Source organism: Armigeres subalbatus, chromosome 1 (genome assembly GCF_024139115.2).
Source record: "Armigeres subalbatus isolate Guangzhou_Male chromosome 1, GZ_Asu_2, whole genome shotgun sequence".
Taxonomy (NCBI): Eukaryota; Metazoa; Arthropoda; class Insecta; order Diptera; family Culicidae; genus Armigeres; species Armigeres subalbatus.
In genome coordinates, this window is record NC_085139.1 from 104,678,378 (window position 1) to 104,705,516 (window position 27,139).

Sequence of the window (27,139 nt, forward strand, 5' to 3'; positions counted from 1 at the left end):
CATTCGCCTCCTCCACGTACCGTCCGCCATCTGCATCCCACCATAGATGGTACACAGCACTTTCCTTTCGAAAACTCCCAGTGCGCGTTGTCCTCCACGAACATCGTCCAGGTCTCGTGTCCGTAGAGAACTACCGGTCTAATAAGCGTTTTGTAGATAGTCAGTTGGGTACGGCGGCGAACTCTATTCGATCGGAGCGTTTTGCGGAGTCCAAAGTATGTACGATTTCCTACCATGATGCGTCTCCGAATTTCTCTGCTGGTTTCGTTATCGGTGGTCACCAGTGAGCCCTAGTATACGAATTCTTCAACCACCTCGATTTCGTCACCACTAATACAAACTCGGGGTGGATGGCTTACATTGTCCTCTCTTGAGCCTCTTCCTATCATGTATCTCGTCTTCGACGTGTTGATCACTAGTCCAATCCGTTTAGCTTCGCTGTTCAGTCTGATTTAGGGTTCGTCCATCCTCTAAAAAGTTACGTGCCATAATATCAATGTCGTCGGCTAAACCAAATAACTGGACGGACTTCGTGAAAACCGTACCACTCGTATTAATCCCTGCTCTTCGTATTACCCCTTCCAAAGCGATATTGAATAACAGACACGAAAGACCATCACCTTGCCGTAACCCTCTGCGGGTTTCGAAGGGACTCGAGAATGCCCCTGAAACTCGAACTACGCACATCACCCAGTCCATCGTCGCCTTGATCAACCGTGCCAGTTTATCCGGAAATTCGTGTTCGTGCATTAGCCATAGCTGCCATAGCTGGTACCGATCGATTGTATCATATGCGGCTTAAAAGTCGATGAATAGATGATGTGTGGACACGTTGTATTCGCGGCATTTCTGCAGTACTTGGCGAATGGCGAACACTTGGTCCGTGGTGGAGCGTTCGCCCATAAAACCCGCTTGGTACTTCCCCACGAACTCCCTTGCAATTGGTGCTAGTCGACGGCATAAAAATTGGGAGAGTAGCTTGTAAGTGGCGTTCAACAATGTGATTGCGCGGTAGTTGCTACAATCCAGCTTATCACCCTTTTTGTAGATGGGACACACGATACCTACCATCCGCTCATGCGGCAAAACTTCCTCCTCCCAAATCTTGGTAATGACCCAGTGCAGCGCTCTAGCCAATGCTTCACCACCGTGTTTAAATAGCTCTCCTGGTAGTTGGTCAACCCCAGGGGCTTTGTTGTCCTTCAGCCGGTCAATCTCCTCCTGGATTTTCTGGATATCCGGGGCCGGTAAAATTATTTCCATCATCATACCGCCATCTTCGTCTGCCACATCGCTATTCAGTTCCATCATCATACCGTCATCTTCGTCTGCCACATCGCCATTCAGGTGTTCTTCGTAGTGCTGCCGCCACCTTTGGATCACCTCACGCTCGTCCGTAAGAAGGTTCCCGTTTATGTCCTTACACATATCAGGCTGTAGCACATGGCCCTTACGTGAACGGTTCAACTTCTCATAGAACTTTCGTGTGTTATTAGCGCGATACAGTTGCTCCGTCTCCTCACGGTCTCGATCTTCCTACTTGCGCTTTTTCCTCCGAAAAATCGAGTTTTGTCTGTTCCGCGCCCGTTTATATCGTGCCACGTTCGCCCTCGTACGGTGTTGCAGCAATCTCCTCCCTGGTAGTCTACCGTCTTGTAGCCGCGGCGGACATCTCCAACGCGTGTTGTATACCGTCGAGAGTTTTGAGCGCAGACATACTGCAACGAGGTAGTGGTCGGATTCAATATTCGCACTGCGGTAAGTGCGTACGTTCGTAATGTCAGAGAAGAATTTACCGTGGGGGGGGTCCCGTAGCGTAGTTGGCTACACGTTCGCCTTACAAGCGAATGGTCATGGGTTCGATTCCCAGCCCCTCCACCAAACCCTCGTCAGTCGCCGGATGCGCAGCCTACACGGTAGCGTATTGGGGAGCGCTCTTACCGTTGCGACTGCCTGACGACGACTGACAAATTGTTCTTCTCGGAGGCATTCCTCCAACGTACCCGGATAAATGGCAACCGAACAATGCGCAACGATCATTGGATCCACGACATGGACAAATGGACACAATAGACTCACAATGAGATGGACTGGCAACGACAACAATAATGGTAATGGAAAATTCTAAAAATAGATTCTGTGTGGATTCTGTTCAGCAGAATACCACAGTAGATCTCGGCACAGTAGCGGTTAGGTAACACAGAGTGCCAAACAAATAAAGAAAGGAATAAAAAAAAAAGAATTTACCGTCGATTAGAACGTGGTCGATATGGTTTTCCGTTTCTTGATTAGGTGATTTTCATGTGGCCTTGTGGATATTCTTGTGGGGGAAGTAAGTGATTCGGACTACCATTCCTCGGTAGGCTGCAAAGTTTAGGCATCGTTGGCCGTTGTCGTTCGATTGCGGTATGCAGATTATCAGGTCCGAAGACCGGTCTATACATTTCCTCCCTTCCTACCTGTGCGTTCATGTCGCCGATGACGATTTTGATGTCCCGCGGTAGGCATCCATCGTATGTCTGCTCAAGTTGTGCATAGAACGCCCATCGTGTGGGCAGTGCCCATTGATGATGCTATAGTTGAAGCAACGGCCTTTTATGCGCAGCTTGCACATCCTTGCATTGATTGACTGCCACCCAATCACGCGTTGGCGCATCTTGCCCAGCACTATGAAGCCGGTTCGGTGGTGCCACAGCTTTGGTAGGAGGTAGCCGTTCGATGCCCGCTTTTCCATACTTTCTGTCCTGTCCAGCAGATTTCCTGCAGCGCTACGACGTCGAAGTTGCGAGGATGTTATTCATCGTAGATTATCCTGCCGCAACCTGCAAAGCCTAGCGCCTTTCAGTTCCATGTTCCAAGCTTCCAATCGTGATCCTTTATTCGTCGCCTAGTTCGTTGCCGATTGTATCGAGTCGTATTTTCTTCTATGTCGTTCGTAATGGTTGTTTTTAATGGCGGCTTATTGGACCTGTGCAAACCTCCTGTCTCGCCGGAGGGCCGTCGTGTCAGGTCTGTTTAGCGTCCCACCTAACACCAGGCCTTGGGCTTGATGATGTTCTAGGTTCTCCAAATTGTCTTGGAGTTTGAATCAAATGGACTACTGAATCAACCATGACTTCCTAATGTCCCCAGCCGCGGTTACAACCCAACCATGTCCTTCAAGTGTTTGTCTTTCATTTGCGTCTCAAATCCAGGCATATGAAGTCTTGTAAGATCTCCAAATTGTCTAGGAGTTTGAATCAAATGGTCTACCGAATCAACCACAACTTGCATGATGTCCCCAGGCGCGGTATCAACACAATCATGTCCTCCGAGTATTTGTCTTTCATTTTCGTGTCAACTCCAGGCATATGAAATCTTGTAAGATCTCCAAATTGTCCTGGAGTTTGAATCCAATGGTCTACCGAATTAACCACAATTTTCATTATTTTATCAGCCGCGGTATCAACACAATTATGTCCTCCGAGTATTTGTCATTCATTTACATCTCAAACCCTGGCATATGAGAGGCTGTAGGATATCCAAATTATCCTGGAGTTTGAATCAAATGGACTACTGAATCAACCATGACTTCCTAATGTCCCCAGCCGCGGTATCAACCCAACCATGTCCTTCGAGTGTTTGTCTTTCATTTGCGTCTCAAATCCACGCATATGAAATCTTGTAAGATTTCCAAATTGTCCAGGAGTTTGAATCAAATGGTCTATCGAATCAACCATAACTTGCATGATGTCCCCAGCCGCGCTATCAACACAATCATGTCCTTCGAGTATTTGTCTTTCATTTGCATCTCAACTCCAGGCATATGAGATGTTGTAGGATCTCCAAATTGTCTTGGAGTTTGAATAAAATGGTCTACCGAATCAACTACATATTCCATGATGTTCCCAGCCGATTTATCAATCCAATCATATCCTCCCAGTATTTGTCTTTCATTCACATCTCAAACGTCCATCCTCCAAATCATCCTAGAACTTGAATCAAATGGTCTACTGAATCAACCATGACTTCCTGTTGTCCCCAGCTGCGGTATCAACCCACTCATGTCCTCCGAGTATTTGTCTTTCATTTACGTCTCAAATCTTGACCTGTTGCTTGCTAAGTTCAAAATACACTTCAATTCCCGAGTTTTTGAATGTGGGCAGCTTCGCAATGCTTTGAATCTGCGTCGTTTTAGATTGCGCAGATGGCTTTCTTCTAGCCAGAGCCATCGACGTTGTATGCAACATATATTTATTCAATTGTCGTAATACGAGTTAGTACCTACTATCTAGGGATCCTATATTGAGAAATATGCAAAAGCGACCATTTTGAGTCGATCGACCACGAAGAACTGTCAAAATATGAGGCAAATGAACATAATTAACATAATTGTTGCAGATTGAAAGGTATTGCGATTGTTATGAAATAGAGTTTAAGAAAAGTTTCATTGAATAAACAATTTATTTTACTTTCGCGTTCATGCATCGTATTTCGTTCATTCGTATTGCACTTTTATTTTAGTGACATTGCTCATTTGAACACTGTCATTGGATAGACAAACATATTCCAAATCGTCATCTGTGTGGCGTTGGACAGGCCTATAAACATGAACAAGTCTAATGCAACGTACACACCAGTCAAGCAGTTTAACGAACATTGACTCCGCCCCAAGAAAACGCTTCGGTTGCTGCTTTGTTTGAACGTGTATGAAGCTGTTCGAACAACCATTTGACAGTTGGCGGCTCGGTTGGAAAAAATTAAAACGGTTTGATTTTGGTTTGAGTTGTCGAGGGTGGAGTCAAGGTTTGCCGAACATGTTTGAGCATATGTAGTGAAGTTGCACAAACCTCCATATATTTTTTGATAATTGGTACTCAAGTTAGCGCTTCGGTCGATCGTCTGTGATATTGTTGGTCGAATAAATTGATTGTTCGTGTCGCTTTTGGTAAAACATGATGGATGTTTGAATAAACGAGAGGTGGAGTCAATGTTCGTCAAACTGCTTGACCGTGTGTATGTTCCATAATATACTGTTCGTCAGTCACATGACAGATCGTAGCAGCGATCGCATGCAAGAGACACATTCGCGGTCAGTCAATTCCTCCTTCATCACGAGGTGAGTCGCGAGTGCAAGCAATGTAATAGCCTATTCAGATTACGCCATTAATGACATAATAATTGGCGTTTCAGGGTAAATACGCTTTATGATGTCATTATTTACGTAATATTTCATACATTTTGCGCTGTCAAAAGATACCCGCTAAAAAGAGTCATGAAGAATTTATTACGAACAATTATTACGAGAGAGCTTTCGTTCTAACTGGGATGCAGGGAGAAATTCAACAAAACAAAACTGACAAGCGTCACGCTCTCTTTGCCAGAGAGAAAATTCTCTCTGTTTACATTTCGTTTCGTAGTTGACAGTCATGCTCTTTCTGTCGCAGCAGGGTCGAATGCATGTTAGATGGAAATCATCTGAGCGCTGAAGAATGACTCGGATTGTGATGGTTTTGTGGAAAGCATTTTATATGATGAAAAATAATGATGATAATTATTTATTCTCCACTTATTCAACATGAATTGTTTAAAAAACAGATGCTCTCTAGAATTAACATGAAGTATTTAACTTAAACCTAGATTTAATAGAACAAATCGAATAAATTCTTAAATTTCAAGGGCCAATGCGGAAGACAATTTAAAACGTAGGAATGGTTGTAAAACGAATACATGATGAATAAACATGGTTTCATAAATTGTTTCAATTCTGCTCCTTGAATGGCTTAATATACTTTGGATTTCAACATTTTTCACGTGGGACAACTGTACGATTTGAATGGGATGTATATATAAAGTAGAATAACCTTAAATAAAACATGGATTGGTTATGCATTAAGTCATCCAAAATCCAGTTTAAATTATATCACATTCACACGATTCGTTTTTGTTAGAAGCTGTATCATTGATTGTCGAGTAGAACGCAACAGTTCAGTTTCCATTTTTGAAAAAAATTAAATTGCTGAGTTGCCCTTCATACATGGAGATACTGGTGGAAATACATTTTAGTTTGATAATATTTCTTGAAAATTGGTCCAATCGTCCTTTTTTTATTTATTTGTGAGAATTCCCAAAAGTATCTAAATTTTTCTATCAAATCTCCGTTCGATCATAGTACAAAATACTTTTTAAACGTAAAAATAAATTGAGGAATAGTCTGATTCCCCGAAGAATTGTGCACCCAACTAATGAATGTAGCTTCGCTCATTATCCTTAATGAGAGCTTCAAATATTCTTCGAAAATCCCTTTTCATATTTTTTTAATATTTTTTTTCGTAGAAACTTTGTTCAGAAAAAAATGTTCGATTGTCGCCACACAAATGGTTGATTTCGTAAATTAAATTTTTAAACTCTCCTTGAATTCAACCCTGTATTAGCGTGCAAATGAGGAAACATGGAAACGTCAAGATATATTATCTTGCTGCAGTCTGAACACCTCGTAATAATTGGATACCCTCTCACTTAACAAAGTCATAAATAGCCCAATCTGAATATGCTATAAACATGATGGGTGATTCATATGTGCGATATTGAATTGCACATTTGGCGATCCTGCCAGGAGTGTGTGCTGGCGTTGCTTGTGGAATCACCCATCATGTTGTGTATAGATGTGTGCTTAGCAGTTTTGAACGAACTTCACCATAAGCCGAAAAGAGGTTGGAACGGCGAAGCCCTTTTTTTGCATAGGTAAGGAGTAATGGTTTCGTTATATTTGTGTGGATGCCGCTCTCGAGCGTGGAATTGCCACTGTGTTGTCTTTTTTAAATTAGTTAAATTAGTTTCTTCGATTCGCTGCATTGCATAAGTGATTGCGCCGAATGTAAAATTAATTCATACCGTTCACTTATTGAGTTTTGTTGGTAGTTAGCTATAAGATGTTTTATGAGATGTATAGCGGCAGCCCGATTATTTACATTTAAGGTTTTGTTTTGATATGATTCTGCTTGAACATTCCGGCAGATCCGAACACAAAATGATATTTGTAACGTTTTACTTTTTATTAATGTTTTCTTCAGCATTTTATGCCTAGAATGTAATGACATGAATAATCTAGCAGCAAACAGGCAAGACTGACATTTTTAACAGAAAGCAAAGAAATGCTTTGTAAACAATGATAATGATAAAAACCTCAATAGTATGAGTTTATTTTCACGTGTACTCTCTCAACTGCGCTCAGAATGCACACATCTATGCGAAGAATACTTTTTACAGCTTGTTATGGAGATTTTCTGACAATGATTTTAGATGTTTTGATTTTATCCACCGACCCAGCTTTTGGGTGCTGTTCTTGGACATTTGAAAGACATCGGATGTTTGAGACGTTTATGTGCTGGCATTTTATGGTTCATACTTATATACCAATCGAAATTGGTATGTAAAACAGAGTAACTTTCGCAGATAAGTTAAATAGAGTAGTAGAAGAGTATAGTAGGATTTGTTTGATGATGGATTATTCCAAGTGTGCGATGGGTGAAAGATGATTAACTTCGGAGCAATGCGATATGAACCGGTTTTAGTAAGGCTTTTTAAATTAAAGTATGATTATCAATACACACACAATAAAATTATTGATAAAATTGAAAGTACCATTAAAAAAGTATAGGAGTGATTTTCAGTAAGACGAATGAAAATTTGAAATTTACTTATGGGAAAGAGTTGTTCCATAAATAACTATTTACAAGTTTCATTTTCAAAACTATGTGTTATGTTCAATGTTGTTTTTTCAGAATTTTCTTCTTGATTGCAATAGTTGAATTTACCTAAACATGCAATCGCAATGCTCCTTGTATCTGAGTGTGGTGAAATCTAATGATACTGTGACATAAAATATCTGCAATTCCGCGTGGATTCGATTTATTGTGCTTAGAAAGCAATATTTCGTTTAGGTGAATTTTGTTGGTGGCCTGTGTTGCTCGTAAAAAGTACTTTTTGAATGTTGTTGATCTTTCTGTTGAAAAATTTAAGGATGCTAGTTCAGCGAGGAGTTTAATAAAGAGAGTTTTATTGTTTTAGTTAAGCGTGAAAAGACACCCGCGTTCAAGTGTTTTTTCCTCTGCGTTGGTGGGACACCCGTAAGAAGAATGGTGTTATTGTGGATCGGAATGATCACAATTCAGCATGGTGGGACGCCCGCATTCAGTAGATTCTTCCTCTGCGTTGGTGGGACGCCCGCAAGAAGAATAGTATTACTACAGACCGAAATGGTGAGAACTCTGTAGTAGAACGTCCGCAGCCAAGATTTTAATTTCTCCACAATGGTAGAACGCCCACAAGAATTAAGATTTTATCATGGATTCGTAAGGTGCTTGTGGAGATTGATTGCATTGAGAAAAGATATCCGCCTATAGTTAAGAACAGTTTATCGATACTATTCCGGTTCGGTTTCTAGTTTTTTCGGTTTCTAGTTTCTAGACAACCAGCGAATCCCGACTGTAGTATTAGTACTGATGATTTTTACTAGAAGCCAAAAAGGGTTATCAAAAATGATGTTTCCATTGCGAGTTACCACTGCACAGGAATGTCTTGAGAATGATTTTCCATATTTAGTTGGGCAACCATAATGATGGTTTATCCATAGTGTTTTTCGATTACGAAATTAGACGCTTGCTGTACAATAACGCGCCGGAAGTGATCGTTTGGCTCAAGATGTCTTTTTATCATTGTGAGAGAGTAATCCCATCATTAATAATAGGTATGTCGGTAAAGTTATTTTTTCTTCAAACATAGATGCCAGCCGTTATTGTTTTAGAGAAGAGGGGAGATGTGTGGCGTTGGACAGGCTTGCTTGCAGCGTTTGTTGACAAAAGTAACATCGTTGGTAAATAGTCTGAAAAAGTATTTGCATATCTCTCATTATAGTTGTTCGGACAGGGTCCAGAATAGTCCTCAGGATCAGTTTTAGCAACAGATCAAAGCTATAATAAATTTATTTAATTATCATCTGATATCCACAATAACTTATGAGAGTACTACTCACGATTAGTTTCTTCTGGTGCCTCGTGCAGATAACCAGTACAATATGCAACGAGTTCAACCTACGAATATTTATAATTTTTACCTTTAATTTCGTGTTTGATTTATAAGTTTCATAGGCTAATTAGTTTTCTTACGTGTGTAGTTTTAACTTACTTCGTTACCGAAAATATTTCACTTTCTTAATTAGACTCCTTTTGACCCTTAGTCGAGTTGACTGATTATTATCTTTAAATGCAGAGAAATTATTAATGTTTTAAAAAAAAATATACTCCTTTCCATAAGCCAAGAATATCTAGGAACCTACAAGTAATTGCACTCCGACTACAATCCCCGATCGACCTTCACTCTCGGCAAATACAATATAATAATTCAGAAATTAAATCTTTATTGAGCAATCACTACTAGCCGAAAACTACTCAAATTCGCTTATCATCCAAACTGACAGTTCTCTTGTTCTCTATCCATTATTTCTCCTATCCGTAAATCATGACGATTTGATTGTCAGTTCTGACGACTTCTTGTTTTCTGGTAGGGCATACATTCGTGCCCAGCGATGTTGACCGTAACATCCCCGGCCCCGTAACTCTGGTCCGAGGTCCCATCCGGTCCCGATTTACTCTCACTTATCTCCAGCACTGCTAGCTTCGCCACTGCCCTTTTCAGAGTCCCGCTTTTGGTCCGCACCCATACTTGGCGAATCCTACCGTCACTGGACACTATTGGCTGCTCCACAATTCCTCGAACCCAACACTTTCGGTTATTGCCTTCCACTACGTATACTAAGTCTCCTGCCTTCAAGGGAGTACTTTCGCCGAACCATTTAGTCCTCGGATTCAGCGATGGGATATACTCTTTGATCCACCGTTGCCACATTTCACTTGCGAGTTGCTGTGACCTCATGTATGCGTCCCTAAGAGTCTTCCCAGGATTGGGTGTCGGAGGCATCATCTGTGGTTCGTTAGGAGAGACTCCCCTAAGGAAATGGTTAGGGCTGAGTGCGTCCGCTTCTACTGATTGCTGCGAAACGTACGTGAGCGGCCGCGAATTCACGATGTCTTCTACCTCGACAATACAGGTTTGCAAGACCTCGTCGGTGAGCCGTTTCCCATCATTAATAACTGTTAATACTTCCTTAACTGAGCGTACTAAACGCTCCCAAACGCCCCCGAAATGGGGCGACGCTGGCGGATTGAAAGACCATTTAGTCCGAGCGCCAGTCATCTCTTCATTACAATCATCTCCGATTCTTCGAATTGCATCAACCACTTCTTTACTGGCCCCTCGTAGGTTTGTCCCATTATCAGAAAAAAATTCGAAAGGAGGACCACGACGGCATACGAAGCGTCGTATTGCCATCAAACAAGCCTGAGTAGTGAGTCCATATGCCACTTCTAGATGTATTGCACGAATAACCATGCAGGTAAACAAAACGATCCAGCGCTTTTCACTTCGCCGCCCGACAGTCACTTCGAAAGGGCCGAGGTAGTCAACCCCAACGTAACTAAAAGGACGTAGGTATGGTGTAAGTCTTTGCACGGGTAGAGCAGCCATGCGAGGCACTTTCGGTCGATTTCGTTGAACCTTACACCAAATACACGATGACGATACTTTCCTAATCACGGAGTTAATGCTTGGAATATAGAAGTACTGCTTCAGTTCATTCTTTACCGTTTCCCGGTAGCCGTGTGCGAACTTCTCGTGGTAATGCTGTATAATGCGATACGTTATAGGATGGTTTGTTGGCAGGATTACTGGGAATCGCAAATCGAACGGAAGGAAATCCGCACGTTCCACGCGTCCCTCCATCCGAAGTAATCCATTATCGTCAACCAGCGGCGTAAGTCTATATAACGGACTTGACTTGTCTAGTGCAAGCCATTTATCAGCAGGTCGATTCTTGTTTCGATTCAGCACCTTTAACTCATCAGCAAACTCCTCTGCTTGTGCCATCCTCAAAAGACAGCGCTCGGCTTTCAGGTACTCCTCTTGTCGTAGTGGTGTATAGACAGTCTGCACAGCATATTTTCCTAATAGTTTTGACTGATTTTCTGTAGCCTTGAACGTTTCCACCGGCAATCCTCTGACTTTTCTGTTGAGATTGGATACGTACCGATGCACGCTTGCTATGGTTCGAACTAGTACATTCCACTTCGCGATACGTGTAACATTCACCAACGTTTTCTGTTCAGCAACATCATGCAGCAGAAGATGAGGTCGTAGTTCTATAATGGTGTTGGCTGGCACAACATTCTTCTGCGGCCAAGCTGACTCTTCTTTATACAGGAACGGCGAACAGCGTACCCACGAACTCTCAGAGTGTAGTTCAGGATCTTTACCCCACTTCGTTAACTGATCCGCTACATTTAGTTTGGTTGGAACCCAGCGCCATTCCGTCACGTTGGTCAAGCTCAAAATTTCCCCAATCCGATATCCTACAAACTGCTTGTATCTACGATGATCGGATTGGATCCACGAAAGAACAGTTTGTGAATCAGTCCATATAAACTGCCTTCCTATTTCCAAACTATGGTTGGCGCGAACAGTTTGGGTAGTCCGAAGCACCTTCTTTCCCCGCAAAAATATCCACAAGGCCACATGGAGATCACCTAACCAAGAAACGGAAAACCAAATCGATCACGTTCTAATCGACGGTAAATTCTTCTCCGACATCACGAATGTCCGCACTTACCGCAGTGCGAATATTGAATCCGACCACTACCTCGTTGCAGTATGCCTGCGCTCAAAACTCTCGACGGTGTACAACACGCGTCGAAGTCGGACGCCGCGGCTTAACATTGGGCGGCTACAAGACGGTAGACTAGCCCAAGAATACGCGCAGCAGCTGGAAGTGGCACTTCCAACGGAAGAGCAGCTAGGCGCAGCGTCTCTTGAAGATGGCTGGAGAGATATTCGATCCGCCATTGGTAGCACCGCAACCGCTGCACTTGGCACGGTGCCCCGGATCAGAGAAACGACTGGTATGACGGCGAATGTGAGCAGTTAGTGGAAGAGAAGAATGCAGCATGGGCGAGATTGCTGCAACACCGCACGAGGGCGAACGAGGCACGATATAAACAGGCGCGGAACAGACAAAACTCGATCTTCCGGAGGAAAAAGCGCCAGCAGGAAGATCGAGACCGTGAAGAAACGGAGCAACTGTACCGCGCTAATAACACACGAAAGTTCTATGAGAAGTTAAACCGTTCACGTAAGGGCCACGTGCCACAGCCTGATATGTGTAAGGACATAAACGGGAACCTTCTTACGAACGAGCGTGAGGTGATCCAAAGGTGGCGGCAGCACTACGAAGAACACCTGAATGGCGATGTGGCAGACGAAGATGGCGGTATGGTGATGGACCTGGGAGAACGCGCGCAGGACATAATTCTACCGGCTCCGGATCTCCAGGAAATCCAGGAGGAGATTGGCCGGCTGAAGAACAACAAAGCCCATGGGGTTGACCAACTACTAGGAGAGCTGTTTAAACACGGTGGTGGGCCACTGGCTAGAGCGCTGCACTGAGTCATTACCAAGATTTGGGAGGAGGAAGTTTTGCCGCAGGAGTGGATGGTGTGTGTCCCATCTACAAAAAGGGCGATAAGCTGGATTGTAGCAACTACCGCGCAATCACATTGCTGAACGCCGCCTACAAGGTACTCTCCCAAATTTTATGCCGTCGACTAGCACCAACTGCAAGGGAGTTCGTGGGGCAGTACCAGGCGGGTTTTATGGGCGAACGCTCCACCACGGACCAGGTGTTCGCCATTCGCCAAGTACTGCAGAAATGTCGCGAATACAACGTGCCCACACATCATCTATTCGTCGACTTCAAAGCCGCATATGATACAATCGATCGGGACCAGCTATGGCAGCTAATGCACGAACACGGTTTTCCGGATAAACTGACACGGTTGATCAAAGCGACGATGGATCGGGTGATGTGCGTAGTTCGAGTTTCAGGGGCATTCTCGAGTCCCTTCGAAACCCGCAGAGGGTTACGGCAAGGTGATGGTCTTTCGTGTTTGCTATTCAACATCGCTTTGGAAGGGGTAATACGAAGAGCAGGGATTAACACGAGTGGTACAATTTTCAATAAGTCCGTCCAGCTATTTGGTTTCGCCGACGACATAGATATTATGGCACGTAACTTTGAGAAGATGGAGGAAGCCTACATCAGACTGAAGAGGGAAGCTAAGCGGATCGGACTAGTCATCAACACGTCGAAGACGAAGTACATGATAGGCAGAGGTTCAAGAGAAGACAATGTGAGCCACCCACTGCGAGTTTGCATCGGTGGTGACGAAATCGAGGTGGTAGAAGAATTTGTGTACTTGGGCTCACTGGTGACTGCCGAAAATGACACCAGCAGAGAAATTCGGAGACGCATAGTGGCTGGAAATCGTACATACTTTGGACTCCGCAAGACGCTCCGATCGAATAGAGTTCGCCGCCGTACCAAACTGACAATCTACAAAACGCTAATTAGACCGGTAGTCCTTTACGGACACGAGACCTGGACGATGCTCGTGGAGGACCAACGCGCACTTGGAGTTTTCGAAAGGAAAGTGCTGCGTACCATCTATGGTGGGGTGCAGATGGCGGACGGTACGTGGAGGAGGCGAATGAACCACGAATTGCATCAGCTGTTGGGAGAACCATCCATCGTTCACACCGCGAAAATCGGACGACTGCGATGGGCCGGGCACGTAGCCAGAATGTCGGACAGTAACCCGGTGAAAATGGTTCTCGACAACGATCCGACGGGCACAAGAAGGCGAGGTGCGCAGCGGGCAAGGTGGATCGATCAGGTGGAAGATGACTTGCGGACCCTCCGTAGACTGCGTGGTTGGCGACGTGTAGCCATGGACCGAGCCGAATGGAAAAGACTCTTATATACCGCACAGGCCACTTCGGCCTTAGTCTGAATAAATAATAATAATAATATCTCGTACTCTTGATCCTTTACTGGTATGCCAGCCAAATGAGGATATCGCTCCACGACTTCAGCTAACCGTACACTTTGCTGTGGCAGGACCAACTTGGAAACAGTTCGGACGCATTCCAAAGAAAACTTTCTTCTCGATCCCCTCTCCGACATTGCCAAATTAACTCGACGAGATTCGTTTTCGTAACGTTTTATGTCTCCGGTCCATGTGATAACCAATGGCTCGGATTCTCCATTTAATCTCAAACGCTTTGCTACCGATTCCTCCATTAGAGTGCTAGACGATCCTTCATCGAGGAACGCTAGAGTGTCGAATACCATTTCTCCCGCGTACAGCGTCACAGGCACCATTCTAAAGATCACTGCCCTATTTGTACTCTGATTTAGGTTGAAATCGACTTCCATCAGCTGCACCGACTCATCAGCTCTGTGTAGGAGAGGATGGTGTTTCCCGTGACAGTTCTTCCAAGTGCAGCGCAACTTGAAATTACAGCGACTGTTCCCGTGATTATTCAAGCAGAGAATACACAGTTTCAACTTTTCCACCACTTTCATCCGCTCAATGACATTCATTCGTCGAAAATCGTCACAAGATCTGATTCGATGATCGGTTCGCCTGCATATCCAGCATGGTTTGTTATTATGAGTGCTCTGTGTCATTGCTTCTGACTTAGACAGTGATTGGTGCATGTGGACAAATTCTCTCTTCTTGGATTCTCGTTTTCCTCTTCCGTTCCGTGTTGATTCATTTAAAGAAAGCGCTGCGAATTCCGACACTTCCGACACGTCCGATACGATGTCCGTCATGAAGTCAGTAAACATTCTAAGTGGATAATCGCATTTTCCCCGCTTAAACCGGACCCATTCCATCTTATAGCTTGGAGGCAGTTTTTCAACCAACTCCTGTACCAGCATTGGGTTGCTGAGATGATCGTGCAGTTGCGCAGCTTCTAAGTGGTCGCAAAGCTGTTTGACTGTTATTCCGAAGTGAATGAAAGTCTCTAAGCGATCAACACGAGGTGCCTGCGCGTTGCGAACCTTTGTTAGTAACGTTTTCAATAGCTTTTCCGGTTTTCCAAAAAGATTACGAAGGTCTCTGATAACGTCTGGGACCGCGCTCGGCAGAACTAGGCGGCTTCTGACCGCCTCGAGCGCGTCGCCTTGCAAACTGTCCTGGAGTCTCTTCAGGTTGTCCAAGTTGGAAAATCCGCAAGCTTCCGTCGTGTAGTCAAAACTACTTATAAAGAGAGGCCATACTTCCGGTTCCCCTCTAAAGGTGGGTAGGTGTTTCGACATGGCTTGACGAGCTGCCATTTGTTCTTTCGATACTTTGGGTACTCCTTGCCCTGGTCTGTTCTGCCTTACGTTCCTAAGTGGGCTTCCACATTCATACGTATTACGAACTTCAGCTTCCTCATCACTGTCCTCATCCTCGGAATAGTCTCTGCCGAAATCATAAATTTTCGCTGCCGGCAGTGGCGCGCCGGTTTTATGTTTTGGTAGAGAGTGATTAGGCGGCACATCCACTTGAACCCTCCAACCTTTTGGGTAAGCTCCACGATGATCTCCGATTGGATTGTTATTTGATGTGTCATTCTTCTGTTCATCTAGCCAGTATTGTACCTTTCTTTCATTGTTGACACCTGGGAATCCTCCAACAGCACCTTCTTCTTGGTTTATTCTCTCGACGCTAGTGTGGCTGTTCCGCATTTGCTCTCGAATTACCTCCCTTTTGCGGCGAAATTCCTGATCAGCATTTAATTGACGTTCTAGCAGTTCTTGTTCTTGTCTCAACTGTTGCTCTTGCATATCACGCTCCGCTTGGAGTTCCAATTCACGCATTTCCCTTTCCATTTTCAGTTGCTTCTCGTTCCATGCTTTTGCTAGCTGAAGACGTTTCGAGCGGAGTTCCAGTTGTTTGGCGAAAGCATTCTCCTTCGTTAGTTGTTCGATTTCCAACTGCTGAATTGTTGTATCTGTCACAGAAATTTTGTTGTGGACAGATCCAGAATCACTTTTGGTCCCCGTTTTCTTAGTCTTTTTTGGTGGTTTAGGGACCCGTAGTAAATCGTTGTTAGAAGGGATACATTGGTTACAATACCAGTCCGAATTCCTCACATCTTCTGTCACATCGGCACACTTGAAATGTGCCCATTGCTTGCATTGCGTACAGCTCACCATATGATAATCGTCCTCTTCCGGACCTCCACATATCAAGCAGATTGCCGGAGCTTCATTGATCTCGGTGGTCAAAGTAGGAGAAGGCATCTTTTGAGGTTATGTCCGCGATAATCCTTTGATTTTGTTCGGACAGGGTCCAGAATAGTCCTCAGGATCAGTTTTAGCAACAGATCAAAGCTATAATAAATTTATTTAATTATCATCTGATATCCACAATAACTTATGAGAGTACTACTCACGATTAGTTTCTTCTGGTGCCTCGTGCAGATAACCAGTACTTCTTCTGTGCTACAATATGCAACGAGTTCAACCTACGAATATTTATAATTTTTACCTTTAATTTCGTGTTTGATTTATAAGTTTCATAGGCTAATTAGTTTTCTTACGTGTGTAGTTTTAACTTACTTCGTTACCGAAAATATTTCACTTTCTTAATTAGACTCCTTTTGACCCTTAGTCGAGTTGACTGATTATTATCTTTAAATGCAGAGAAATTATTAATGTTTTTAAAAAAAATATACTCCTTTCCATAAGCCAAGAATATCTAGGAACCTACAAGTAATTGCACTCCGACTACAATCCCCGATCGACCTTCACTCTCGGCAAATACAATATAATAATTCAGAAATTAAATCTTTATTGAGCAATCACTACTAGCCGAAAACTACTCAAATTCGCTTATCATCCAAACTGACAGTTCTCTTGTTCTCTATCCATTATTTCTCCTATCCGTAAATCATGACGATTTGATAAGGCAATCCATAAGACAGCTGCGAACAGCTGACGATTTTTGTTTACCTTGATTTTTTGACAGATTCTGACCGGACTGACAGAACAATTCAAAAGAAATTGTTAAGCGCGGTTTACACCAGAAGTGAGTTCCGTTCAACTGCATACACACTTTGTTTTGATTTCGATTGTCAGTCCCATCGCTGAATGTCCTCATGGATAGCCTAATTGTCAGTTCTGACGACTTCTTGTTTTCTGGTAGGGCATACATTCGTACCCAGCGATGTTGACCGTAACAATAGTACTATCCCTAGTACTATCCAATTCAATTCCACCACGTGATGTCTCTATACATTTCTTGCGAACAAACACCCAAGCTTCAATGAATCAAAAAGTCAGCGACAGAAACATGAATTTCCTCATAAGTACGAAAATTTCTCCAAAAATAGATGGCCCATGTTATGTATGAAGGAGTTTAGTCGTGCTGAAAGCAGCTACTTCATTGATGGTAGAGAAATCACGTTCCTCGAAAGTGTAACCAGCTTACACGAATACCTGTGCCACCCACTTATGCCAATTTGTATGCAATATTCCGCGGTCTAGAAACGCTTCCAAGAAAACTGACATTTTTCATCTCTTTAAGTTTTCCTCGAACAATAGAATAAGAAAAAGTTCCTCAAACAGAAAAAAAAGAATCACTTACTCTGCTTGTTCTTCTCCACATTTAATCATCGTGACCAATGGGAGAAAATGCCAGACAGACCGTCGTCGCCGTGCACATCTTTCTTTTCCATCTTGTGCATGCATTATGTAAGAAAATTTGTTTTATTAAAACTTGTGCCACACCACCCTCTAACTTCGGTTTGCTTGTCAATCCCACACAGACTTGAAATTGCGAATGAATGAATGAATGCGAAATGTGTGAGCTCAAGTGAAGCGACATCTCCATATAGACACTCCGGCTCGGAAGCAACGGGACGAATAAGCACACTCGTTGCGGAACAAAAAGTTTTACCCACCCCTGCACCAACAGTTATTACTGGTTGCTCGTTATAGCTGCCAAGCACTTTAATGATGTTTATCCTTCCAATGAAATCTCTACCCCCAAAAGCTCTCAACTTCATTCACGCACTTTCAACATGGGGTAAGAGAAATTTTATTAGATTATGGGTTGGATTGTTGTGCTCACTTCTGTTGCTTCTCGCTTCGCGATGATGATAGTTATTTATATCTATGGTACTTGAAACGTCAATCTGTCACTTCCGTCGAATGAAATCAATAACGATGAGCTTTTCCGTTCTGCTTTCTTTCTCAACAGCTCGTAAACGTCCCGTACCCGGAGGACTAGCACCAATAAACACTAAGCCAACCGAAGGGCACAATGAGGCGAATACGACGCGGACGCTACTGGCACATGGGAATCGTTTTCCTGATATACTCGAGTTTTCACGCGTATTCAGCGACGATTGGCAACACTGCAACGACTGGGGCCGACTTCGATGAGTTAGCAGAAGTGGAAGTTCCGCCATCGAATGAATCGCCTAATCCGGTGTTCTACCACACCAGCACCGCGGAACCCGGGGAGGATGATGATGAAACCACCGACAGTGCAACGAAGGCCACCTATACGCATCATGGTCATCCAACATGGCGACCGCGAAGGGAGAATTGTACTCCCCCGGCTATTGAGCAGTTTCCCCGGCCCCTAATGGGACCAAGCGTGCGGAGACACGGTGGCTTGGTTGTGCACGTACTAGTGGCCGTATTCACCTTCCTGGGGTTGGCCATAGTTTGCGATGACTACTTCGTTTCAAGCTTAGATAGGATTTGTGAAGGTGAGTTAGATGTGTTGGTTGGTGCTATCGGGCACAGGACTAATATTTGTTTTCATCGCAGAATTGAAGCTGTCTCCGGATGTTGCTGGTGCTACGTTCATGGCAGCAGGCAGCTCGGCACCAGAGCTAGCGACGGTTGTGATAGGTGTATTCTTCGCAAAGGACGACATCGGTATCAGTGGAGTCATCGGTTCAGCTGTGTTCAACATCATGTTTGTGATTTCGGTGTGCGCACTGTGTTCCGGAACTGTACTGCAGCTGAACTGGTGGCCTCTGGTGCGAGATTGTACCTTCTACTCGATCTCGATCCTGGTGATGTTGATAGTGATCTTCAACGATGTCATCTCTTGGGTGGAATCGCTTATTATGATGCTGTTTTACGTTTCCTACTGCGTCGTTCTACACTTCAACAGTCCACTGGAAAAGTGGGCCCACACCTTGAATCTTCCTATCAAGCTTCCGACAAAAGAGGAACAATCTGCGCTGGTAACATACAAGAATCTTCCAGATACAAATTACACGCAAGGTCAGCAACCGGGTGCTGTGGTTGAACAGCAGGAGCAACCACATGAGCAGCCACAACCGGTGGCTGACCAGGGCTACATGGATCCCAATTCTAGTTGGGATCCCAACGCCGCCTGGGGAGAAGGAGGAGCACCTCCTCCTCCGACAAACAACTATGCTACGAATAACTACGATCCTAATGCAGGATGGAGCGGACAACAGAACTACGGATACGAAGATCAGTACGGACAGGAGCCGGCCAAGCCTCCACAGCAAGCCGTCCAACCGGCGGCACAAGCAGCAACCGTTACCACCGGGGCTGTTCAACCAACTGGCGACGAGTACTACAAACCGAAAGAACCGCGGCCACAAGAATCGCACAATCCGCTGGAGAAACCTACAGAGGGTGGTCCGTTCAAGCTAATCGCATGGTACATTGTGTACCCGATCCACTACACGGCTCGCAAGACGATGCCTGATTGCAAAACGGAGAAGTATAGAAATTGGTATCCCTTCACCTTTCTCGTTTCCATGATCTGGATTTCATTCTACTCATACTTCATGGTGTGGATGATAACGATTATTGGCTCGACCCTCGGCATCCCTGATACCGTCATGGGACTAACGTTCGTAGCAGCCGGTGTTTCCGTCCCGGACGCCCTTAGTTCCATCGCGGTCATCAAGGAGGGTTACGGCGACATGGCCGTCTCCAATGCCGTCGGTTCCAACGTGTTCGACATTCTCATCTGTCTCGGTTTGCCCTGGTTCATTCAGACGGCCATCATCAAACCGGGCTCGCATGTCAATGTCATCAGCAAGGGCCTGACCTACTCGACGTTGTCGTTATTGTCCACCGTGGTTTTCCTGCTCGTCGCAACGCACATGAACGGCTGGAAGCTGGACAAACGGCTCGGTATCGTCCTGATGGTGTGGTACCTGATCTTCATCACCATTGCCTCGCTGTACGAACTCAACTTCTTCGGCCAGCTGAACCCGCCGGAGTGTTTCAGTGAGTTTTGAAGATTACTTTTGCGTGATCGATGTTTAAATAAGTTGTTCCGTTTTTCTCTTCTTACAGGCATCTACTAAAGGCCGATCGAGTGATTCCAGCCGTCATTTGTCAATTCATTCTCATCCCTTCGCTTCCCTCTGCACTCCCACTACTTGCACACATCCAACACACACCGATATGTTTCTCTGTCAAGCAATGTCGATCGATTAATAATCTAAGCTGTGTATCCTAGCATTCCCTGTCGTTTTGTCTTTTAGGCTAAGCAGAATCTCAATCCGGATGCGACAAATCTCCGGGTCGCGTCTCGCTCATTTGCCTCTGTCTGTCTGAGTGTGTGTGGTCACGCGCGTAGGTATAAGAACACGATCACGACGAACGGTACGTCCCCTAATCAACATTTTTTTCTTTCTACGTCACTAAAATCACTCGCTCACTGACTTGTATGGTATGAGAAAAAAAAACACACCAACTGAATTGACCACCACCGCACCCGGATAGATTGTTATCTATTAGTTACCGGTTACTGGTTATTGTTTTGTCCCGATACTGATCCCTATTTAGGCCGATGACATGCTAACGCGTGGGTGAATGCGATCGAGATCGAAACAAAAGGATTTCTGTTGCTAAATACGCATCACGCGACGTTTTGGCATGGCAGCACCTACCTATAGATTGTTTCGATTGTTTAGTTTTGTTAACGAATTCATAGATTATTATTAGAACAAAAAAAATGTAGCTCAAAACCATCGAACTTACCTTATTTCCATGTCTGATCTCCTTCCTCTTACTTATTCAGTAATAATTTTACTCATTCATAGAATAGAAGTAGATTTCGTTATGACGCTTTGCGATGCCAATATGTCAAATTCTACGTTTGGTGCTAGCGGTCGATACGTATCTATTGTTTATTACTTGTTTTAGTTAGTACTAGAGGAACGCACTCATGATATCGGTGAAGCATTTCACAAACAAGTCACCAATCATAGCTTAGTAATCTGTAAATACACAATATGTAATGGGCGACAGACGAGACTAAGCTGAACGATCCAAATACGAACGTTACAAATTCAAAACATTGGCTCTGAAAATATGTAAAACTTTGTACAGAAAAAAACAATCAGTAACTCAAAAAGAACAAAAAACATTCCGGTGTTGTTCGAGCAAGCTCTCTGTCGTCGTGTTAAATACTCTATTTACCTTACACCTACTAGTTGCCATAATCGAATAAGTATACATATTATCATAAACAATGAAATGTAAACAAACAGTATGCTTCTGACAGACTAGTCTGCAACTTTGTTGAAACTGACAATATTTCTCCGGGTAGGTTTGATTTTACCTCTAACCCTAGCAAAGTACGAGTTGTCTTCTTCTACCGTTGAAACTATCTCTAAGATAATTCCACACATGAACCTACCTTAGTAAGAAATTAGCTCTAGTGTGACGATGTTTTCATTACTACCATTCGTTGATTATTGTTTGATTATACTAATACAGATCTAAATGGGACGCAAGTCCGAATGAAATTGAACCCAAAACAGCGAATATTAAACCAAACATGAAGGAATGGCAGAAGAAGTTTACATAAGAAGTATTTAAATATATAGATATATTTACCAAAGAGAATAAATAAAACGGCATAGCAGCAGTACATCGTTAAGTGAACCAACCTTATAATCGATTTGGGTCGTTATTGGTCGATGGAAATGCAACAGACACAAACACCGGAACTTATTTACTGCACTTGAACCCAAACAAAATCAAATCACTATCGCGTATATTTGTTAAATGTCAAAGTTATATTTACACAGGATGATCTGCTATCGCGAACAGCTGTTCCACAGTCTCCGAGAAGAAATAATCGTGGAACGTACAAGTAAATCATTTATGGACTTTAAGGTCACTCCTTACGGAATCCAAGTTTCAAAGTACTCGCGTTTTTGGGGGCACACCACTCGATACGGAAGCAACGCACAACTGTCATTTTTATTTTTTCATGCATGCTGCGACGCAGCAAAGCTAAATCAACAAAAATGACAGTTGTGCGTCGCCTCCGTATCGAGTGGTGTGCCCCCGAAAACGCGAGCACTTTGAAACTTGGATTCCGTGAGGAGTGACCTTAACGATTCGTTATTTATTTATTATTTTTCAAGTTGAACAAAAATTAGCGAAAAAGCGGCACAGTTTCATACAGTAGATGCATAATTCGAATCTTCGTATCATGGAAGGATTCTCGGCGAATCCCGAAAGAATTCTCGTCGAATCCTTAATGGATTCTCGTCGAATCCAGAAAGGATTCTCGTTGAATCCGGAAAGGATTTTCGTCGAATCATATATCGTTTCTTGTCGAATCATGGAAGGATTCTCGTCGAATCATGGAAAGATTCTCGTCGAATCATGGAAAGATTCTCGTAAAATCCTCGAAGGATTCTCATAGAATCCTGGGAGGATTCTCGGGGAATCCTGATAGGATTCTTGTCTGATCGTGGAAAATTCTCATCGGATCCTGTCTCTCAATTTCTGGAACCGAGGTACCAGTAATCCCTTCACGTAAAAAAAATAACCTTATATGTTATGGCAAAAAACTATTCGAAAATACTTATACTCTTCATTATGCCACCTAATGAGAGATCCCATATCAAAAAGCTAATAACATACATAAGTTAATGAAAAGTATAAGTTTCCGAATGTATGTGACTAATGCGATTTTTAAAAGTTTTCTTATACATGTCATTGAGCGCTTGCTTTGGCAAAAAAGTATAAGAAATATTAATAATAAACAACATTAAATTTGTTTACGTGTTGGTTAGCACATCAGCAAGTGGCTGATCCTTCGACAGGAGCTTCAAAAAAACTTAACTATGTCGATTAGCTGTCGCACGAGACAAAACTGAACATCGACGTCCTCAATTCTATTCAGCTTCGAGAATCAAAAGTGATTGAGATGCAAGGGGTGGCCTCGTAACTAATTCTTTAACCTATCGCTAAACAAATGTATGCAGGTTCGATATACGGTACCGTTGATTGTGACTGCTTCTTGATACACCAAACCACAGTTAGACCATAGAGCATGATCACAATTCCGGATACAGATCTTCTTCCGAGCTTCTTGAAAGTAGGCTTCCGTGTCTATTGTAAGGAATCATAGCAGCCTCTTTAAATTTTAAGAATTACTACCGGGTCCCTTTAAGAATTACTAGACCCCTTTAAGAATTACTACCGGGTCTCTTGAAAGAAAGCTCTCGAGCTTCTTGAAAGGGCTCTTTTGAAAGGAGGCCGCCGAGCCTCTTGAAAGGTGGCTTTCGAGCCTTTTGAAAAGAGGCTTGCCAGTCTCTCCAAAGGAGGCTTACCAGCTTCAGAAATGAAAGCTTCCGAGCATTTCTTGAGCCTTTTGAAACGAGGCTTTTGAGATTCTTGAAAGGAGGCTTCCCAGCCTTTTGGAAGGAGGCGTCCGAGCCTCTTGAAAGGAGGCGTCCGAGCCTCTTGAAAGGAGGCGTCCGAGCCTCTTGAAAGGAGGCGCCCGAGCCTCTTGAAAGGAGGCGTCCGAGCCTCTTGAAAGGAGGCGTCCGAGCCTCTTGAAAGGAGGCGTCCGAGCCTCTTGAAAGGAGGCGTCCGAGCCTCTTGAAAGGAGGCGTCCGAGCCTCTTGGAAGGAGGCGTCCGAGCCTCTTGAAAGGAGGCGTCCGAGCCTCTTGAAAGGAGGCGTCCGAGCCTCTTGAAAGGAGGCGTCCGAGCCTCTTGAAAGGAGGCGTCCGAGCCTCTTGAAAGGAGGCGTTCGAGCCTCTTGAAAGGAGGCGTCCGAGCCTCTTGAAAGGAGGCGTCCGAGCCTCTTGAAAGGAGGCGTCCGAGCCTCTTGAAAGGAGGCGTCCGAGCCTCTTGAAAGGAGGCGTCCGAGCCTCTTGAAAGGAGGCGTCCGAGCCTCTTGAAAGGAGGCGTCCGAGCCTCTTGAAAGGAGGCGTCCGAGCCTCTTGAAAGGAGGCGTCCGAGCCTCTTGAAAGGAGGCTTCCGAGCCTCTTGAAAGGAGGCTTCCGAGCCTCTTGAAAGGAGGCTTCCGAGCCTCTTGAAAGGAGGCTTCCGAGCCTCTTGAAAGGAGGCTTCCGAGCCTCTTGAAAGGAGGCTTCCGAGCCTCCTGAAAGGAGGCTTCCGAGCCTCTTGAAAGGAGGCTTCCGAGCCTCTTGAAAGGAGGCTTCCGAGCCTCTTGAAAGGAGGCTTCCGAGCCTCTTGAAAGGAGGCTTCCGAGCCTCTTGAAAGGAGGCTTCCGAGCCTCTTGAAAGGAGGCTGCCGAGCCTCTTGAAAGGAGGCTGCCGAGCCTCTTGAAAGGAGGCTGCCGAGCCTCTTGAAAGGAGGCTGCCGAGCCTCTTGAAAGGAGGCTGCCGAGCCTCTTGAAAGGAGGCTGCCGAGCCTCTTGAAAGGAGGCTGCCGGGCCAAAACTGTTTCAATAAGTTTGCTTGTCGAAGATGCTTTCGGTCGTATATAATAGCGTTGACAATTTTATTTTATCGCCCACGTTTCCATCCGGGGATGGGATTTTCTTCAAGACTTCCCGGCTGGGGCCGGAAATGGTACCCCCAGGGGTACATGTACCTCAGGTTAAGTACCGCTACAATTGGCCATGTCAGTAGAAAAACTATTCTTCAAACTCTGAATCGTTTCCAGTGATTTGTACGTAATAAGTACGTTATTTACATGAATCATTGCGTAGAAAAGAACACCTTTGCCCTTCCAAAAGTAGAAACAGTGATCATGATAAGAAAATTATTTTGAGCTTTTTAGTGGAATGTTTTCACCTGTCATAAGACGAGTTTAAACAATCCCATTGAATTCCACCACTTAATTGTATCCTGACAGATACGTATTTCGACCTCAACAGTAAGGCCGTCTTCAGTGTCTTGTACTTGACTCGACTTGAAGAAAATGATCGCAGCTTACACTATTTATACTATGCGTAGGTATAATAATTTATCTAGGTACTTATCTTACTACGGTGCTTATTTCTACTCGCTTGATGCGCTTAATGCTTAGGTATAAACTTGAAGAGCCAGGAGCTACCATTTCCTTGATCTTTATTCAATCGCGTTTGTACCTGTCGGTAGATTTCCAAGCTCTCAGCAACATCAAGTTTCCACGGAGAAGAGACATTTCTTAAAATTTTAATGTTTGATGTCGTAATTGAATGATTTTCCTGATATACATGTTCAGCTACCTTAGACCTAAACTCATAATTTAATCCCTTATCAGTTTCCCTCTTAGCCTTACTTACTTCTGCAATATGTTCTTTGAACCTTACCATATACTTTATCACACTGTGAACAATTAATTTGATAAACCCCGGCCTTATTTAACATTTCTACTCTATCCTTTGTGGAGCCCAACAGTGTCTTCAGTTGATTGCTTCTGCTGGAGAATACTAAATCGATGCCGAATTTCCTCAGTCGATGGCGTAGCTGGTGGGTGATGTGTCGATCATAGGGGACTGGTACCCTCTTCAGCGGTTCATCGATCGGTGTCAGTGTTGTCAGTTCGTTTTTCCGTAGGTTCCTCTGCTTCTTGTTGATGATTGCTTGTATTGTTCTTTCCTTGTATCCATTGATCCTCGCTGTTTCCAAGATGTGTTGTAGCTCCTTCGTTTTTCCTTCTTCGCTCAGGGGAATCGTCTGCATCCTGTGGATCATGTGATGAAAAGCTGCCATTTTGTGCTGATACGAATGATTTGATGTGTATGGGATGACTCTCATGGTGTTGGTGGGCTTCCTGTAGATTTCGAAGTCTAATGTTGCATTTGTTCCCTTGATAACCAGTAGATCCAAGAAAGGTAATTTACCTTCCTTTTCCTCTTCGTGGGTGAATTTGATGTCTTTATGCACGTTGTTTATCGCTTCCAAAATCCTGGGTAGATCTTTCCGGTTGATGATGCTGAAAATGTCGTCCACGTATCTCCACCACTTCTCGGGTAGTACTCCTTGTTCCTCTAGGTTGTCCTCCAAATTCGCCATGAAGACACTGAAGACGGCAGACACTGAAGACGGCCTTACTGTTGAGGTCGAAATACGTATCTGCCAGGATACAATTAAGTGGTGGAATTCAATGGGATTGTTTAAACTCGTCTTATGACAGGTGAACAGTGATCATGTTCACTTCTCTTAAGCCCGAGCTAAACGATGAACTCATGTCACTCAATGCCAGGCAGCGGACACATAAAAAATCTTCTTTTAAATCGCTTTTTCAAGAATGCGTTCTTGACGTCCGTTTGGTGGACGTATCATCTTTCATGGTTCACAACCGCTAGCAGGACTCTTCCTCCTAGTCCAAATGGCTGCATGTTCCGATTCACGCTCGCTGCACGTTCTTTCACTACGACCATATCATATGTATTTTAGATGTGCCGACTAATTCGTGTTCGTTAAAAATAACATCTCGCGGGACGATTGCTTTCTCCCCGTTCCACACGTAATATTTGCGTTTTCGAGTCCAGTTTCATACTCAACTATTTGGGTACGAGAACGTGACGAACACTACCGAATATCTAATTGTGGGTTCGGTATCGAAGCGGTTCAAACATTGCGTCAAGCCACGCGTTTTTGAGCGGTGCCACTCAATTTATGAATCATGAATCAATGAGAAAATGAACATCAACGTCATTGTCGAGTGGAGCTGATACAACTTTCGCGCTACTCCAAATACTAAGGTTCAAAATCTGCTAATACGAATTGTCCACCATCATAAATCAACTTTTGTGACACCAAGAAGGGTGTAGGTATTGCAAATTTTTGGTACTCCCAGATATGATGTCTATGACATGCTGATGATGTCTTCTACCAATCTACTACGTTTCTTTTCTCTGGCCGATTTTTACGTTCTCGAATTTCTGTTGATGGCATCAATGATAGAGCTCAACATTTGAGATGCATCGTAAACCGTAGACA

General features: G+C 44.0%; 1 protein-coding gene across 2 annotated transcripts in view; it reads left to right on the forward strand.

Moving 5' to 3' along the window:
* Window positions 1-22,154, forward strand: part of LOC134204329 (probable sodium/potassium/calcium exchanger CG1090) — a 65,678-nt gene extending 43,524 nt beyond the window's left edge. Inside the window, exons 2-4 of one of the 2 annotated variants that reach the window (XM_062679187.1) lie at window positions 18,186-18,702; window positions 18,764-20,215; window positions 20,285-22,154. In XM_062679187.1, coding sequence (XP_062535171.1) covers window positions 18,249-18,702; window positions 18,764-20,215; window positions 20,285-20,295 — 1,917 coding nt within the window. In that variant the 5' untranslated portion in view covers window positions 18,186-18,248 and the 3' untranslated portion in view covers window positions 20,296-22,154. Of the gene's footprint in view, window positions 1-18,185; window positions 18,703-18,763; window positions 20,227-20,284 lie in introns of those variants that run through there. The other variant, XM_062679245.1, reaches the window with a different exon arrangement.
* The last annotated feature ends 4,985 nt before the right edge of the window (window positions 22,155-27,139 follow it).